The following is an 18,525-nucleotide window of genomic DNA, read 5'->3' as shown; positions in this document are numbered from 1 at the left end:
CAGCACATGGATCAGCCCTGTGTAGTACTTCGCTCTGTCTTCTGCATCCTGTGGCAGGATGGGGAAGACAGAATTGAGGGCTGCCCAGGAAATTTTTAAATTTTTCCTTAAATTCTTTTATTGGTACATTTTAGGTATACAATACATTTACGTTTATCATTGGGTGCTTGTACCTCTGTGTGATGCATCTTGGTTCTTATTTTTTCCCCATTACCGGTGTGCCCTTCACCCCCTCCACCCTTCCCTATTTACAAAGACTTCGTTTCCATTTTTTTTTTCTTTTCTCACAATTTTTCCTTTCCCTTCCCCTCCCACTTCCCCTGCCCCTTTGGACTTTTTCTTCCTATTTCAAATTATCAATTATTCTTTTTAATCATTTTAACCCTTATTTACACTTTCAGTTTCTCACACTAGAGAAACTATTTGGTATTTACACATGTGTGTCCTATCTATTTCACTTAAGAGTATTGCCTCAATATGCATCCATTCAGCTATAAATGTCTCTAGTTTCTCGTGTGCCGCTATAAACATGGGTGCTTATATATTGCTGTGGTATGATTCTTTTAATTCTTTCAGGAAGATACCCAGCAGGGGAATAGCTGGGTCAAATGGGACTTCCAGTCCTAGTTCTTTGAGGAATCTCCATACTGATTTCCACAGCGGTTGCACCAGTGTGCATTCCCACCAACAATGGAGAAGGGTTCCTTTCTCCCCACAACCCTGCCAGCATTTGTTATTGGTTGATTTCTTGATAGCAGCCATTCTTTCTGGTGTGAGGTGGAATCTTAGCATTGTTTTCATCTGCATCTCTTGAATGACGAGTGATGTTGAACATTTTTTCATATGTTTATTTGCTGCTTTTACTTCTTTGAGAAATGTCTGTTCATTGCAGATGCCCATTTTTGAATTGGGTCTTTGAATTTAGGGGGTCTGATTTTTCTCAGTTCTTTATGTATTCTAGATAGCAGTCCTTTGTGTGAGGTACAGCTGCTAAAAATTTTTTTCCACATTGTAGGTTGTCTCTTAGCTCTGTTGGTGGTTTATCTTGCAGTGCAGAAGCTTTTTAATAAGATGAGATCCCAGTTGTTGATTCTTTCTGCTAGTTCCTGTGCTACTGAGGTTTTGTTCATAGTCTTTTCCTATGCCAGTGTCTTCAAGAGTTCTACCTAACTTATCTTCCAGCAAGTTTGGTGTTTCTGTTTTAATATTTAGATCTTCAATCCACTTTGATCTTAGTTTAGTGCATGGTGATAGGTATGGATCTAGTTTTAATGTTTGGCAGGTTGAAATCCAATTTTTCCAACACCGTTTATTAAATAGGCTATCTTTCCTCCAGTGATGGTGGGGTGGCTCCTTTGTCAAAGATGAGGTGGCTGAGCATGTCTGGAGTTGTTTCTCCATCTTCTAATCTATTCCACTGGTTCTCAGGTTGGTTCTTTTGCCAGTACCATGCTGGGTTTTTTTGTTTTGTTTTGTTTTGTTTTGTTTTGTTTTGTTTTGTTTGTACCGGGGATCAAACTCAGGACCTTGCACTTTCGAGGCAGGCGCTGGAACCACTGAGCTAAATCCCCAGCCCACCATGCTGTTTTTATCACAGTAGCTTCTCTGTAGTATAGTTTCAAGTTGGGGATTGTGATACCCCCTGCCATGTCTCTGTTGCTTAGAATTGCTTTTGCTATTCTAGGTTTCTTCTGGTTCCAAATGAATTTTTGGATTGTTTTCTCTAGTTCTGTGAAGTATATTGTTGCAGTTTCAACCGGCATTGCATTAAATCTATATAGTAATTTTGGAAGTATGGCCATTTTCACTATATTGGTTCTTCTACCCAGGAGCAAGGGATGTCCATTTTCTAATATCCTCTTTGATCTCTTTTTTCAGAGTGCTGTAGTTTTCAGTGTAGAGTTCTTTTGCTTCCTTTGTTAGATTGATTCCTAGATATTTCATTTTTTGGGAAGCTATTGTAAAAGGAATTGTTTCCCTAATTTCTCTCTCAGTGAATCTGTTATTTGTGTATAAGAAGGGTATTGTTTTTTGAGTGTTGACCTTGTATCCAGCTACTCTACTGAATTTATCAATTAAGTCTAGAAGTCTTTTGGCGGAGTTTTTTGGGTCTTCTATGTAAAGTTTCGTCAGCAAATAATGACAGTTTCACTTCTTCTTTTCCTATCTTTATTCCTTTTATTTCTTTCTCTTGTCTAATTGCTTTGGCTAATGTTTCCAGAACTATATTGAACAGGAGTGGTGATAGTGGGCATCTTGTCTTGTTCCTGATTTTAGCATGAAAGTTTTCAGGTTTTGGCCATTTAGTACGATGATGACTGTTGCTTTTTCATAGATAGCCTTAATCAGATTGAGATAAAGACCTTCTGTTCCAATTTTCTGTAGGATTTTTCTGCATCTATTGAGATGATCATAATGGTTTTTTTCCTTGACTCTGTTAATATAGTGTATTACATTTATTGATTTACGTATGTTGAACCATCCTTGCATCCCTGAGATAAATCCGACTTGGTCAGGGTGTATGATCTTCTTGATGACCTCTGTATTCTGTTTGCCAGTGTCTTGTTGAGGATTTTGGCATCTATGTTCATTAGGGAGATTGGCCTGTAGTTCTCTTTTTGGTTTGGGTCTTTCCCTGGTTTCGGAATCAAAGTAACACTTGCTTCCAGGAATGAATTTGGAAGCTTTGCTTCCCTTTCAGTTTCCTTAATGAGTTTAAAGAGTAATGGCAACAGTTCTTTAAATGTCTTGTAGAATTCAGCAGTGAAGCCATCGGGACCTGCCCAGGAAATTTTTAATAGGTCAGACGTGAAAGTGCTCTCACACTGATTGGCCAGAACTGAAATGTTGCTTAGCTGACTCCCAGGGAATTGGTGAAGGAGGGTGTAGTTGTTTCCTAGGAAGAAGGAGAAATGGATTTGGTGAGCATCTAGCCTCTCTGTACTTTAGATGCTTAAATTTTGTGCCCATATGTGGGAGTATCTGGTCAGATCAGAAAGATTATTGAGAAAATTAATCTGTAGATTCATGTGAAAACTGAATAGATTCCTGAGTTTGATCTTGCTAATGATTTGATCCATGATGTTGGTGGCCATAAATCCAATTGTTAAATCTTTGGGATTGGTCATTTTCATCCTTTACTCTGTAAGGGTAGCTGGGGAAAATTGATAAACTATTAGTAGTCAGGAGTGTGTTGAACTGGGCATGGTGGTACACATCTGTAATCCTAAGTACTAGCCCAGGCTGAGCAATTTAGTGACTTAGCAGGATTCTGTCTCAAGGGAATGTAGCTCAACGTGAAGGTCTTGCATTCAGTCGGTAGTACTACACACACACACACACACACACACACACACACACACACACACACACACACACACACGTTAAAATGGCTTTGAAATTAACCTTACTATTAGTATTTAGTAAATTGGTAATATTTAAGACAAGGATTTTTTATATTGTGAATTTCATTTTTTATGTCACTTCTTTCCCTGATAGCAGTGGAAGTTAAGGTAGAAAAAACATTAATTTGGGCCGGGGATTTAGCTGAGTGGTTCCAGCGCCTGCCTCACAAGCGCAAGGTCCCAAGTTCGATCCCCCGTACAAAAAAAAAAAAAACCATGAATTAAAACCCAAGTACTAAAGATTTTCAATACTTTGTGGTTGAACCAGGGCCAGTAGCCCTGAGCTGCATCCTTAGGATTTTTTTCTTTTACTGTGAGAAAAGGTCTTGGTAAATTGTCTGGGCCGGGTTTGTGTTCGGGATTCTCCTGCCTTAACCTTGCAATGTGCAGGGATTATAGCGTAATGCACCATGTCTGGCTAAGAGAAAAAAGTTTTAAAAATAATTTTTTTTTTTTATCGTCAGTGTTTTGTTTGTGGGATGACCAGTAAATTCAAACGGAGAAGCTAAATACCAGTGTGATGTGAGTTTATTCTGTTACAGGTTTTTGATTACTTTTTGTGTTTTTTGTGTTTTTTTAAAATTTACTTTTTGGTGTTTTGAGACAGGGTCTTGGTATATAGTCCGACCTGTTCTTGAATTCACTGTGTAGCCCTGGTTGACCTTGAAATCTTGGTGATTCTTGTGCCTCAGCCTCCCAAGAGGTGGGATTACAGGCATGTGCTACCATGTGTGGTTCCCATGACATATTATAAAAGCATTCTATGCATCACTTATATGACTTAAAGTATATTCAAAATATAAATCTTGGTGATTCTTGTGCCTCAGCCTCCCAAGAGGTGGGATTACAGGCATCTGCTACCATGTGTGGTTCCCATGACATATTATAAAAGCATTCTATGCATCACTTATATGACTTAAAGTATATTCAAAATAATGTAATTTACTTAGGACCGTGCACATAGAATTGGACAAACCAAGACTGTCCGAGTGTTCCGCTTTATAACTGATAACACCGTAGAAGAAAGAATAGTGGAACGTGCTGAGATGAAACTCAGGCTGGATTCAATTGTCATTCAACAAGGTGAGCCTAGAACTTCAAAAATTTACTAAGTTGCATTGATACCACTGTTGGTTTTTTGACAGTGTTTTTATTAAGTTTATTGTGTCCAGGTAGCCAACAGATTACTTGTATTCCAGAAATACCGAACATTAGTTTTATTAAGTGAGCTTTGGGGTCTGAAAAGCTGAGGTTTGGGGTTTGATTCTGCTAGTCAGCAGTTGTCTTCCACCCCCTGAGCCTGTTACACCATCTGCTAAGTGGGGGTAAAAGTAGCTACTGTTTGGAATTTTTAAAGATTAAATAGGATACTGTGTATAAAATGCCTAATGTTCAGCATGATGTGCATTAATTAGAGCTGTGATCATTATGATTTATAAGCACTTTGGATTATTCTGGTGGATACTAAAGAAATACAAATCAAAACCCAAATCTTCTTTTACTCTTTTTTCTCAACTACAACTGTTTATTGTGCAGCGAACAGATGCCAGGCACTGCTTTTGACGCCTAGAAATACAGTGGTGAATGAAACTGACAAGTGTTCCTGCTTTCAGGCAGTTTCACAACTTGTTGGGTGGGGTGCTCAGTGGAATAGAGGATGAGAATGGGAGTTTATTTTGGATTCATTAAAGCAAACATCGCATTCTCAGTCCAGATCAGCTTTGTAAGAAAGACATAATTTTGATGGCTATATTTTTGAAAACAAATTATTAGGTTGTCCCCATTATTGCCAGTTGAAGATGATCTGTACTTTTTTTTTTTGGTACGGGGGCTCGAACTCGGGGCTTTGCACTTTTGAGGCAGGCGGCAGAATCACTGAGCTAAATCCCTGGCCATCTCTACTTTATCAATGTTGAATTTCTAATATGATAAAAAAAAATTCTTGTGTTTCAGTTTTTCAGATCAATACAGTTTCAGAAGCTTATTTAGCTTGCACACGAAGTTTGATTATATAAAGGTTAGAACGTGCTTAGCTGTATTTCACCTGAAAAACTGCTTTTGGAGGATTAACATCTTTCTGCTCAGCAGAAACTTCTGTTTATAGTGCCCACATGTTGAAGTTTGTGTTTTCCCACCCATAATTTTGATTTTTAAATGCCAAATAATCCACAAATGAATGTATTTCATTGAGACAATATACAGTTGGTGACATCACATAAAACATAAGCATTAAAAACATTTCAAAGCTAACCGAAAGTTTGGTAATAAATTTAATGTAAAAATAAGAAATGACCAGAAGGGAATTTACAGTACACAGATGACTGAGATGAAGACAAGATTACAAGGTCCTGCATTGTAGCATCGAAGATTTCATGTTTGCAGTAAAGTCTGAGTCACATATAACACAATCTTTCAGGGAGGCTGGTGGACCAGAATCTGAACAAAATTGGGAAGGACGAAATGCTGCAGATGATTCGACATGGGGCAACGCACGTATTTGCCTCAAAGGAGAGTGAGATCACCGATGAGGATATAGATGGCATTTTGGAAAGAGGTGCAAAGAAGGTGAGGTGCAGATTAAATGACTGTGCTTTTAATATGAAATGTTTTAGACCAGAAATCCTTGTTTCAGGAATAACACTCTTGTAAAAAGCTTTTGTGTACTGTAAATTCTAATTCATTTTTACTACAAGTCTCATGCTTTTATTTGTTCTCACTTTAATAATTTATTTTCTTGTGTTGTGTAGACTGCTGAGATGAATGAAAAGCTCTCCAAAATGGGTGAAAGCTCGCTTAGAAATTTTACAATGGATACAGAGTCAAGTGTGTATAACTTTGAAGGGGAAGACTATAGAGAAAAACAAAAGGTATTTTAGAAAGCGGTTTTAGCATGGAAGCTGTATTTTACTGGAAACTTGGAATTTTAAACGTTCATTGTCACATCTTATAATTTTATCTCTAATAGTCTTTTGGATTTTTGCATCTAAATCTTTTCATCATTATGTAAAATTTAAAGTTGGTCTCTTTCATTTGGTAAAATCTGAAGTGTTATTAAAGTTTATATAATGAAGTTTATTGTGTATTGTTAGAGTGAAACATTCTTGTATGGGTTGAATATAATGGTTTGGCATATTTGAAAATGAAAATAATTGGCCAAAAATTGTCATAAGCTGCTTCATTAAAACAACTGGTAATAATTAGAAGAAACATTTCTTAAATTTCAATATACTTAGCAGTAGAGAGATTGGAACATGCCTACAGAGTAGATGAAAAAGGAATCCTTCCTAGAATTTCCCTCGTTATCACTTAGACATATGTATCCTCAGGAGTTTTTCTAGGTTAAGTATATCTACATTTTTCTCCTGATTTGGGTGACAGCATATGCTCTGCAACATTTCAACAGATCTATTCATTTGGGCAAGATGTTTTAGAAATGTTATGCCAGTTAGTAGACACTGTTTTAGGAGTTAATTACATAGTATTGCACAAAATATCATAGTCTTACCCTTGTAGAGTTCACAGTCCAGGATTCTGTCAATATATTTCATTTTCTAACATCATCCTTAATTATGATTTGTTACTACATGTAATAAAAGTTGGTGATTTTAATTGTTTCCCACGTGCTAGATTGCATTCACTGAGTGGATTGAACCACCCAAACGAGAGAGAAAAGCTAACTACGCTGTTGATGCATATTTCAGAGAAGCACTTCGTGTTAGTGAACCTAAAGCACCCAAGGTGAGTTGAAATAGCACAGAAATGGCTAAAATTGCTATAAATGTAACTTTTAGAAGTATTTTTACAACAGTATAAAATAGTCTTTATGTTCTGCGTGTCAGTACTTACACCTTCGGTTTAAAGATTTGTATTTAAAATTTGATTAGACAGTTCACTTCTAGTGAAAAAAGCACTCAGTTGCTTGGAGAATTGGCTGTTAATGGTTTATCAAATGAGGGCTAGGAAGAGATTCTTAATTTATTATAATTAAAAATTGTTACTGTATTTTAAAAAATAAGTAACATTTAAAAATTTTTCTTTAGGCTCCTCGACCTCCAAAACAACCCAATGTTCAGGATTTTCAGTTTTTTCCCCCACGTTTATTTGAATTACTGGAAAAAGAAATTCTGTATTACAGAAAAACTATTGGGTACAAGGTAATTGAAATGATCTACTGTCTGTCCTTTTCTACTCAGAAACCATAAAAGGCAGAAGCATTAGTTGTTACTGTTTAATTAGGCCTAGTAGAAAAGAATATTTACCATACCTAGTGGTGTACATTTTGTATGTAAACTTCACTTGATCTTAGCCAAAAGGCTGAGAAGCAGTTCGTCTATAAACTGAAGAAAACTTCATGACTGCCTTTTTACATGTAATAAATGCAGATGGCAGTCTGTGCTCCGCCATGGTTGGATTGAGGCTCGAGAAATACAGTAGCAGTTAGCTGGTTAGGAGTGTCACTCGCCACATGCCCCTTTGCGTGCTAATTGCCGGCCTGGGGGATACATTGCAGGTACCTCGGAGCCCCGACCTCCCCAACGCAGCACAGGCGCAGAAAGAAGAGCAGCTCAAAATCGATGACGCGGAGCCCCTTAATGACGAGGAGCTGGAGGAGAAGGAGAAGCTTCTGACGCAGGTACGGTCTCGGCTGTCAGCACAGACCGTGCAAGGGTGTGTGGGGCGTACAGGACACAAGCTCCCATGTGGAGGGGGTGGCAGGGTGGCTGGAGATGTTAGAGCCTGGGTAAAGCGTGGGTCGGGTTATCACCTGCTGAGAAGATGCTAGATCTGCCTTTATCGTGCATACTTTCTGTCAGCGTTCCCATTCTTCCTAAGTTACCTTTCTCAGTCATAAATCTCTGCTCGGTACGGTTTGTTTTGATCGTTTGTTTCTTTGAGACAGGGCTTCACTGTGGTTCAGGCTGGCCTTGAACTCACTCTGTGGCCCAGGCTGGTCTCAGATGCACGGGGAACCCCCCACCTGAGCCTCCCAGGTGTGCACCGCCATGCTCAGCTCTCGGGGTTACTTGTAAGGCATTCTCTTGGATCCATTCAAGGTCCTTAGGAATCTGCCCTTTAACCTGCTTTTAAAGCTTTGTCTTCTTTTCATTTTTCCACTTACTCATCTTTGTTCTTTAGTAACTCTTCATGACTAATTCCTGTTGATCCTTCAGAGACTAGCAAAGCATTTTATGCAGCACCCTTGTTCTTCCCCGTCAGAGCTGCTTGCTTGGTTGTTGAAGCTGTATATATTGTGGTGTTCAGTTTGTGCACGAGAGGTTACCACTCTAAAAGAACTGCAGTTGGGAATTTTTTCTGTAATATTCAGAAACCTGTGTAAAATGTAAGGACAGTTTTCCCCAAAGTTTTCTATTGCTTCACAGGGCTTTACCAATTGGAATAAGAGAGACTTTAACCAGTTTATTAAAGCTAATGAGAAGTGGGGTCGTGATGATATTGAAAATATAGCAAGAGAAGTGGAAGGAAAAACTCCAGAAGAGGTCATTGAATATTCAGGTAATTAATTCTTTTATTGTTTAATATGTAAGTTGCCAGGCTTTCAGAGCTATGGAATTTTGTTTTCTTAGTCTATGTTTTGGTCAGCTAAATTTTTCCACAACATTGTGCCTTGTTGTATGCTTTTAAAAACAAGTTAGCTGGGGCCGGGGATTTAGCTCAGTGGTTCTGGCGTCTGTGGCTCAAGCACAAGGTCCCAAGTTCAATCCCCCGTACCAAAAAAAAAAAAAAAAAAAAAAACAAGACAGAAGGGCGGAGGATGTAGCTCAGTGGTGCAAGCATCCTGAGTTCAATCCCCAGTACTGAGGGAAAAAAATTAGAACAGATCTCTGTCCCTAAAAGTACATAATTGTTTTTTAAAAATTTATTTAGTTATTTTGGCATGTGTGAGAGAGAAAGAGAGGGAGAGAGAGGCATTGTCTTCTGAAGTTTCCCAGGTTGTCTTTAAACTTGAGATCATCCTCTTTTTTTGGTACTGGGGATCGAACTCGGGACCTTTTGCTTGCGAGGCAGATGGCGGAACCACTGAGCTACATCCCCGGGCCCTAATTTGAGATCTTCCTGCCTGTAATTCCAGCAAGTAGGGAGGCTGAGGCAGGAAGATGATAAGGCCTGGCCTGATTTTTTTTTTTTTTTTTTTTAAATGCTAACTATATAGCCAAGAAGAGGGCATAGAATAATTGTGTTTTGATTTTTATTTCACTTCTCTCCATCAGTTCTCAACTATTGGTGTGTTTGTATTTCCTGAAAGTTGACTGTGTATACTTATTTTGTGGTGAGTCTGCTTGGAATTTTAGCATAACAAAATTTAAGAGTTGGTAGATAAATTATTCAGTACATCTTAGATTCTTATATTTTAGGCAATTGGGAAATTAAAAGTGACTTACTACTTTGCAGTATTAAATGTAGGTTAAATGGAGTTGTTGCTTGATCCTCAGCAAATCAATTAGAGCAGACACATTAAAAGTCACTTGTGTTTACACCCGTCCTCCATTCGTCCCACTGTCCAACTTTCCCTGTGTTACAGCTGTGTTCTGGGAAAGATGCAATGAGCTCCAGGACATAGAGAAGATCATGGCACAGATTGAAAGGGGAGAGGCAAGAATTCAGAGAAGAATAAGCATCAAAAAAGCACTTGATACGAAGGTACTTTGTGTGTTAATAAATATTTTAGTTAATATATCTCCTGTCATTAGAGTTTTTTTTAAAGAAAAGGAAATAGGGTTTAAAATTTAAAATTTCTTCAGAGAAAAACATTGGAAAGTTGTAAATGTTGTCAGCATGGTTTGCTTGTGTCTTCGGCTTATGATGACACAGGCGCTGGGATCAGCTTGTGATCAGATCTTTGCGTCTGTACTTCTTGTAATAATAACAATGAAGACGATGAAGGTCTTAGATGACAAGGGTTATAGAGTGCAGTTGAGGTTATCTGAATAAAAAGTTCTCACTTATAATGCAACTTTTGTAACATAATAGTAAAACTGAGTTTGAAGTAGCTTATGAAGGATTTGTATTTCATAAATTCTCGGACTTACAGATTGGACGGTACAAAGCACCTTTTCATCAGCTCCGAATATCATACGGTACCAACAAAGGAAAAAACTACACAGAGGAGGAGGATCGTTTTCTGATTTGTATGCTTCACAAGCTTGGATTTGACAAGGAAAATGTCTATGATGAATTGCGGCAGTGCATACGCAACTCTCCTCAGTTCAGATTTGATTGGTTTCTTAAGTCCAGAACTGCAATGGTGAGTGCACTAGGTCTCTTGTGTAATATAGCAGAGTTCAGAGTAAGGTGTTTGGAATTTGTTTTGTGGTACTGGGGGTTGAATTCAGGGCATCATGCTAGACAAGTGCTCTGATAATAATGTTAATCAGGTTCTGAGAGGAAATGTCAGTATCAGTTTCGACTTCTGAACATGATGACTCTCTTGGTTTTGCAGATGAATAGATTTCTGTAGAGAAAAATGATCTTTACATTCACACGTGTGCACATCAGAATGCTGAATCTGAATTATTTTTAAGTGACTAAATGGGTGAAAGTAATGTTTTTTGTATCAGTTTAATGTTAGGCTTTGTTTTTGTTCTCAGTATCTGGCTGTTTCCAGCCAAAGATCTTCATTTCTGACAACCTAATGTTAGAATTCAGAAAAGCGTAGCTCTGATGGATCACTCCTTTCCTTGCGTATTTCCTTACTTTTGATGTAGCTTCAGCTTGTTGTGTTTGTCAGGATGATGAGATGTGAAAAGCTTCTCTAGTTTGTGACCTACTGGGTTAAGCAGAGTTTTAATGGCTTACTTTTCATAGTAAGATCTCCCAGTGTACTTGGAGTATAATCTCACAGTGTATGATAGTGAGTTAGAGTGTTTCCATATTTGATCACTGAGAAAAATTTTTCAGAAGGGAAAACATTGTATGAATGGGTAGATGAACGATAGATTCAGTTGCTTTGAGCCCTTCTCTATCTTTTTTAAAGATATTTCTTTCAGTCTCTTAATGCAAGATTTGGTACATTTTCACATTAGATAAGACTTTTCATATTGTGATCCTATTTAAATGTTATAATGTAAAAATTAGGTACTGAGGAATATTTTTGTTTTGTTTTTTGTTTTTTGTACTGAGGAATATTTAAGCCCTATGTAATTGCTTTTAATTCTGACATTAGTGAAAGAAAATGTGTCTCACCAAACAGGTAAATGAAGTAAAGCAGAGTTTACTTTTATATCCTGAAAATACTGGTAGAACTCTCAACCTGTTATAGATCTCAATCTCTTTAAACGCTTTCAGATACTGTCGCTGCACCTTTCAGTCTTTTCTTTTTTCTTTTTTTTTTTCCTTTCAGTCTTTTCTGAAGAGGAATGCAGTCAACAGCAATGAAATAAATTTTGGGACCATTATTTGAGTACTAACTCTCTTATCCCTCTTCCACAATTGGCCACTAGTCAGAAAATCCTATAAGTTTCTCCTCAGGAGAAACTTGTAGGAGAGCACCCTACAAGTAGTCTCTATCAACCTACCCCAGCAAGGTCCCAAAATACATGGCAGAGGGCTGTAAAAGACTGGTTATATACAGTGTCTACTCTACAAATTATGAGGCTTAATTCAATTTTGAAATTTCTCCAACCCAAATTTTTGTTGTTTTTTTTTGAGACAAAGTCTCGCTCTGTAATTCAGGTTGGTCTTGAACTCACTATGTAGCCCAGACTAGCTTTGAACTCATGGCAATCCTGATTCAGCCTCCTGAGTGCCAGGATTACAGGTGTGTACAGCCATGCCTGGAATAAATCCAATTTTTGCTTAATCTCTGGATTCTTGGATCCAAATACAGATTTTCATCTTGGATGCTTTTCTGATTATGCCTACTTCCTGGCATGATCTCCTGGCCTCCTACTGGAATGCCACAACTATATATGTCTTCTTGTTTTATATGGTGAACCTGTGACTATCACTTAGTCCTGTGGTCTTTATGTTTTCCAGGAACGTTTTGCACACCCTGTTCTGTAGGGAGTGTGCAAGACCTTTTACTCCTTGGCCTGGGAGTGAGAAGGTGGGAGTGGCTCAGTTGTAGTGCTTGTGAGGCTCTGGCTGCAATCCTTAGAATTACAGGGGGAAAATTTTACTCATGAGCTTAAACTGCCTCTTCTGTGGAGAACACATTAACTAGGAGAATGAACTAGGGCTGATGATCGGTCTCTTTACCTGAATCTTTCTTTTCTTCCTCCCACGCACAGTTATTTCCCAGGACAGTCTTCTCTACACCTCCACTGCCATGGACTAATCTATTCATAGTCTTCCTTCTAATTCTGCTCTTCTTGTTTGACCAATTCCAAGTCTCACAGAAAGCCTGGACAGAGATGAAGACCATATATAGAACAGTAGCCCTGAGAACGAGAAAAAAAATCCACTGGTCTTTTAGTCAGTCATCTCAGTCAAGTTATTTCTTATATAACATTTTCCACCTTTTGCTTTTTGCTCAGCACTTCCACATGAATTTAAGTTCCTTACCTTAGCAGGTTTTCTCGCATATGAATTCTCTGATGTTGACTCAGGTGAGAGCTCTGACTGAAGGCTCTCCCACACTTGCTGCGTCCATAGGGCTTCTCTCCAGTGTAGGTTCTCAGGTGTTGAATAAGGTGTGCACTCACTCGGAAGGTTTTCCCACACTCACTGCATTCATAGGGTTTCTCTCTGGTGTGAATTCTCTGATGCTGGACAAGATGTGAGTTCAGGATAAATGTTCTCCCACATTCTTTGCATCCGAAAGGTCTTTCCCCAGTGTGAGTTCACTGATGTTTAATGAGATCTGAGCTGCCCCCAAAACCTTTCCTGCATTCCTTACATTCACAGGGCCTTTCTCCAGTATGATTCTCTGGTGCCTCACAAGCTGTGAGCTATGTCTGAATGCTTTTCCACACTCACTGCACTGATGACGTTTTTCTCCATTGAGAATTGCTGCATGTATAATAAGGTTTGGGCTCTTAAAAGAGTTTCTATCATGGTGAATTTTTTCTCCAGGACAAATTCTTTGATGCTTAACAAAATCTGGATTCCATTTGAAACTCTGGTCGCACATAGAACATTTACAAGGTTTCTGGTATGTGAATTCATTTGAATTCAGATTCAACCTTCTCTCACACCTGTGTTGTCTTACGTCACCTGTGAGTGTATTTTTGTGGGTGAAGATTTTATTAAAAGTTCCATCCTGGGAAGATGGTGATCTTGGCGACTCATCAGGTTCTTCCTTTTGCTTTTTTACCCGACCTGCAGACTTGCACATGTCCTGAGGCTCAGCAGATTCTTCTGATGTATATTCTGAGACTCTTCCAGATTTCATTCTCTCCAGTTCCATTTCTTCATAAATGTTCATCTTAGGCATGGATCTACTATTTTCACTCTCACTATCCCTTACCACAGTCCAGGAGGAGCTGGGGTTCTGAAGAACCATAATGGACCTTGATCTCTTCTAGCTGGGGCTGGACATTAAGTGCTGGTACAGGAGGCAATAGTCTTTTCCTGAATATTTTGTGTCCATGTCCAAATCCTTGTCCTTGGGATGGAACCTGGGCCTGCAGCTCCTCAGGCAGGATGGCTAGGAACTGCTCCAGCTCCAGCAGCTCCAGGATCTGCTCCTTGCTGTGGGTCTCTGGCTGAAGCCACTGATGGCAGAGCTCATGGAGCCACCTCAGGGCCTCTCGTGGTTCAGGGGAATCCTGGTAGCAAAACTTTCTAAAAAGTTGTCGACTGAGCTCCTGCTTGAAGGGATCATTTCTCTGTAAGCAGCTGTCTGGATTCCAGATTAACTTCCTCTTCCACTACCAGAAGTCCTTCATCCACTGGAAAGTTCTTAGCTGCAGCTTTCCTTGATTATGTTGCCATCTCAGGCCAAAGATACTAGAAGGGGCTTCTTCAGGAGAGTCTTCCTGTTTAGAGTGTGGAACTAGGATTGTTACAGTTATTGAGAAGGAAGAACTAGGGTTACTTAAATATCTCTTATTAGATAACAGAATAAGGCAAGTCTTCCCAAGGGCCAGATGTTAACTTCAGCCAGTGCAGCTGGCTCCTGGCCTCAAGTCCATGGGCTTCCTTCCTCCTGCTCCAGTAGTTCCTCATCTGGTTTCCTAATTTTGTAGCTCACTCCATGTTTTGATTACTGAAGTTTCACTGCAGCACAGCATACAGAAAACATGAAGTACTGGCCGTGTGAACCAGGGACCCTGGCATTACCATGAAGCAATCGCGCTCCGGGCCAGCGGGCCACCCTACTGCTCATGGCACCCGCCACCTGGCCCCTCCTATATCTTTTTTAAATAGAAGCAATTTATTTAGTTCATAAGAACATTGATTTTGTAGAGAAGACCGTATAACAAAGATTGCTGGGCGAGGTGGCACGTGCCTGTAATCCCAGCACTCGGGGGGCTGAGGCAGGAGGATCGCTGCAAGTTCAAGGCCACCCTGGAGTGCATAATGAGGCCCTGTCTGAAAAACCAAAAAGAAAAAAAATTGGGGGGAGGGTGTCACTTACTGTACACAATATGAGTATAAAATTGAGTTGCTTCCTAACATGTGAAGGTACACAAAAACACCTTACTGCACACAGTGCTATGGTGATAACTGGGGCAAGGCCCTCATCCAGGAGCCAACAGGCTTCAGCCCTGACGCCGATGGTATGCATGCCACAGTGCAGTTGAGAGGGAGAGGGGGTTTGATGTTACTGCCTCTGTCTGTGTTGCTATCAGTATTTGCATTGTGTGTTATGTGAAGTATTTTCATGGTAGGTTTTACTTATTTTAAGGCAAAAGAAACGCTTTCAGAGCTGCCAGCCGACAGTGATGCAGGTGGATTTCTGTTCGTGTGTTATTGAAGTTCTAGTTGATTTTGATCCTCAAATGTGTGTATTACTAATTTAAAAGAATTTTTGGTTGTAAATTGTAAGTTGGCAGAATTGCATATATAAGACACTCAGTTTCATTGTTGTAATTCCACAAAAGTGTGGTTTTAAAGAGTGAAGTAGAAATGTGAAATAACCTTTTAAAAAAAAATCCTCATGGCATGAATTGTTTAGAATAAGTTATTTCATTTGTCTTTAAGGGGATATATGAGTGGTTTTATGTTATCTCCTGAAACATACCTTTGTTTAAAAGTTGAAACTATGACAAGTTGTAGATGGAAAGTACAAGTTTATTATGTCCATTTATGTCTACGTATCTAACTCAGGAGCTCCAGCGGCGGTGTAATACCTTAATTACATTGATTGAAAGAGAAAACATGGAGCTGGAAGAGAAGGAGAAGGCAGAGAAAAAGAAACGAGGGCCAAAGCCTTCAGTAAGTATCATGAACATTCACCTGTGTAGATCCTGTCACCTTCACCTTTTCTCTTTTCAAGAACATGACTTGGCTATTGATAATGCACGATTTTGTTTTTGAAAATAATATAATTGAGTCATTGAAAGTCTAAAGATTTAACTTGAAGGGCCAGGGATTTAGCTCAGTGGTTTTGCTGCCTGCTGTGCAAGTGCAAGGACCCGAGTTCGATCCCCAGTACCAAAAAAAAAAAAAATTGAACTCGATTGTATTATGAAATCATGTTATAGTGAGGATTCCTAAAAATCTGGGGAGGTACGTATCATGAATGCCATGAGTGTGCACACTTTTGCGAATATGGGTCGTCATTTTAGACTAATTTAAGGAATATTAGGAAAATAATGGCTTTACCACCTAGCTTCTAAGCTTTGGTTTATTGTCCTAATGCTGTCTTAGCTATGGAAAGGGAAGCATCTTAAAATAAAGTTATCTTATTATTTAGTGGTATACATTATTTGGCTTTGTTTTGAAATAATTATATATTCTGGGAGAAAAATACTATACTTCTGTTATTATGAAGCAGTTATTGCTAAAATGCTGTGCTGTGTTTGTGAGTTTATTTCATGTTTGTATTAGTCTTATCATGAAAATAAATCTTTCTGCTTAATTTGTAGACACAGAAGCGTAAAATGGATGGAGCACCTGATGGTAGAGGAAGAAAAAAGAAGCTGAAACTATGAATGCATATTTGTTTCATAATCACTAACTTTAAAGCAGTAGTTCTTTAATTTACGGGTCTTCATAAGATGTACTGTACAATGCTCAATTGTTATGTCATTCAGAGACATCAGGTTCATCTGTTTATTGAGCTAGAAATATAGTATGTACTTTCACTTTTTTAAATGGAACAGCTGTGCTGAAATTTTTTTTTATCATTAACACTTGAAGTAATAAAATAGGCTTCATTTATTAATAAATGTTTCATTTGATTTATTTTTCTATTATAGTTCCATTTGTGAAGATTGTGACTTTTTATCAGCCATCATTTTTACACTCGTAAGGCTTAAACACAAGCAAGCAAGTAAAAAATTGCAAATAACAGTTGTCCCTTCAGTCTTTATTAGTTGTGTAATTGTTTCAACTCACTTTGCCTTTGCAAGAATTTGGGTATATTTGTAGTACTGTTGAGTCTCATCTGGAAAGATTATGTAAATTGGATTCTCCTTGATTATAGAATAGGGGGAAAGGCAAAACAAATTATAATTAATTTCTATGCACATTTGTGTTATGCTATTTCCTTGGTTGCTTCTGAAGTGAAATATGCCCAGTTATGTTGGAAGAATGGCCTTTTAGTTGTGATAGCCAAAGACATTTAGTATATTCTGGTTCTTTAAGGTGTTACACCATTTTGTAAAAGGAATTTTTTTTTAAAGTATGCGGTAAATATTTTGACAAATGACCTTCTGAAGTAGCCACAACTTAGAAGGATGTCAGAACTAAAATGATTTTTTTTCTTATAGGAAGACCCAGCCAAAATAAGGTGTGAATTTGTCATACTATTAAAATTGATAACAACTTATATCCCCTCCCAGTTTATAGTATTTTTGAGTTAATAGAATAAATGGAAATTTTATTTTATTATATTTTAAAGTAATTTCTAAATATTAGCAGCAAGACTGAGTATAATTCCAGTTTTTATTTTCTATGGAACAGATTTGATAAACTGGAGACCCAGAAGCAGGAATACCCAAATTGTAGTGTTAGGATTTTAGCTGTACCAGAAGCCTTTCATGTGCTACACATAATTTGTATAAAGTTTTATATGTGCAAATTGGGTACACAAGCAGTTCTCCATTTTTCTAACGGAATGCAATAAATGTAGCATCGTGAATAAATATCTTTTATAATGGTTAAAGTGGTCTTTTCTTTCCATTTAATTTTTTTCTCACTTAATTCTTCAGTTTTTCCCTTTGGACATTATCTATTAAATTTCTTTCTCTTAAATTTCTGTTTTAGTCTGCACACATGTAATTGAAAATTCAGACTTGACAGCACTAACATTGCAGTTTTCTGAAGGGTGGGATTGCTGCTGTTAAAAGCGAAACAAAACAGTCTTTATGGTAAATTGTAAACTAGTTTGAATTTATTCCATACTCCTCTCAAAATTGACTTCTGTGTAATGCTGGATTCTTTTAATAGAGTTGTGACTTCATTTTGGAAAAAGTAATTGAAAAACTAACAGTCAAAACTTCATGGAGGTTTAAAGTGATGTTTTTTCAGAAGAGAAATTGGGAGGAGGTACACGGTAGAAATGCAAACAATCAAGTACACTGCTAGTTCTTGCGAGTTTGGAGACTCCCATAAATATAAAAGAAATGTACAAAGAGAAAGTGACTTGAGAAAAACATGCGAGTAATACCCGTCTCCGCTTTGCAGGTTAGCCAGTACTGGACTATGTGTGTTTCAGGGGTCAGTTTGCACATGGTATGGCGTGTTCGTCTAGAATGAGGTAAAGACCTGTTTTTGTTTACTACTAAGGAAGGGAAAAAATAGCTCAAACTGTGCATCTGTCTTAAAAGTTCAGTGGTGACGATAGCCACATAATTGGACCCTGCTCCTAACTGGTACTGCCTGAACTAGCCAAGAAGCAGGGTTTTTTTTTTTGTATCCGGCATGGAACTCGGGACCTTGCGCTTGGGAGGCAGCTGGCAGGCAGCGGCTCCACTAAGCTAAATCCCCAGCCTCAAGAAGCAGTCTTTATGTGGGTGACCATATCCTGTGTACTCACTGGGGAAAGTTTTAT

The 18,525-nt window shown here is 38.3% G+C and overlaps 2 protein-coding genes across 6 annotated transcripts in view; one reads left to right on the top strand and one right to left on the bottom strand.

The window, feature by feature from the left end:
* The window catches only part of Smarca5 (SNF2 related chromatin remodeling ATPase 5), a 70,132-nt gene extending 52,495 nt beyond the window's left edge, over positions 1-17,637 (top strand). For all 5 annotated transcript variants that reach the window (XM_087200299.1, XM_087200298.1, XM_087200297.1 and 2 more), the window contains exons 14-24: positions 4,355-4,487; positions 5,821-5,969; positions 6,152-6,271; positions 7,032-7,142; positions 7,445-7,558; positions 7,915-8,037; positions 8,786-8,918; positions 9,946-10,064; positions 10,456-10,668; positions 15,636-15,743; positions 16,397-17,637. In XM_087200299.1, the coding sequence (XP_087056425.1) occupies positions 4,355-4,487; positions 5,821-5,969; positions 6,152-6,271; positions 7,032-7,142; positions 7,445-7,558; positions 7,915-8,037; positions 8,786-8,918; positions 9,946-10,064; positions 10,456-10,668; positions 15,636-15,743; positions 16,397-16,462 (1,389 nt within the window). In that variant the 3' untranslated portion in view covers positions 16,463-17,637. The remainder of the gene's footprint in view (positions 1-4,354; positions 4,488-5,820; positions 5,970-6,151; positions 6,272-7,031; positions 7,143-7,444; positions 7,559-7,914; positions 8,038-8,785; positions 8,919-9,945; positions 10,065-10,455; positions 10,669-15,635; positions 15,744-16,396) is intronic.
* Znf165 (zinc finger protein 165) lies at positions 12,923-14,430 on the bottom strand. The gene is given in 4 exon segments (XM_013066998.3): positions 12,923-13,287; positions 13,290-13,830; positions 13,832-14,222; positions 14,224-14,430. Coding segments are annotated over 4 exon segments (1,371 nt in total). The 5' UTR covers positions 14,298-14,430.
* Positions 17,638-18,525: the final 888 nt, after the last annotated feature.

Source organism: Heterocephalus glaber, unplaced genomic scaffold, assembly GCF_053883595.1.
Source record: "Heterocephalus glaber isolate CG9 unplaced genomic scaffold, H.glaber_assembly_v1.0 deba00001737, whole genome shotgun sequence".
Taxonomy (NCBI): Eukaryota; Metazoa; Chordata; class Mammalia; order Rodentia; family Bathyergidae; genus Heterocephalus; species Heterocephalus glaber.
Note: the sequence above shows the minus strand (reverse complement) of the source record. Positions and strands in the feature narration are given on the sequence as shown.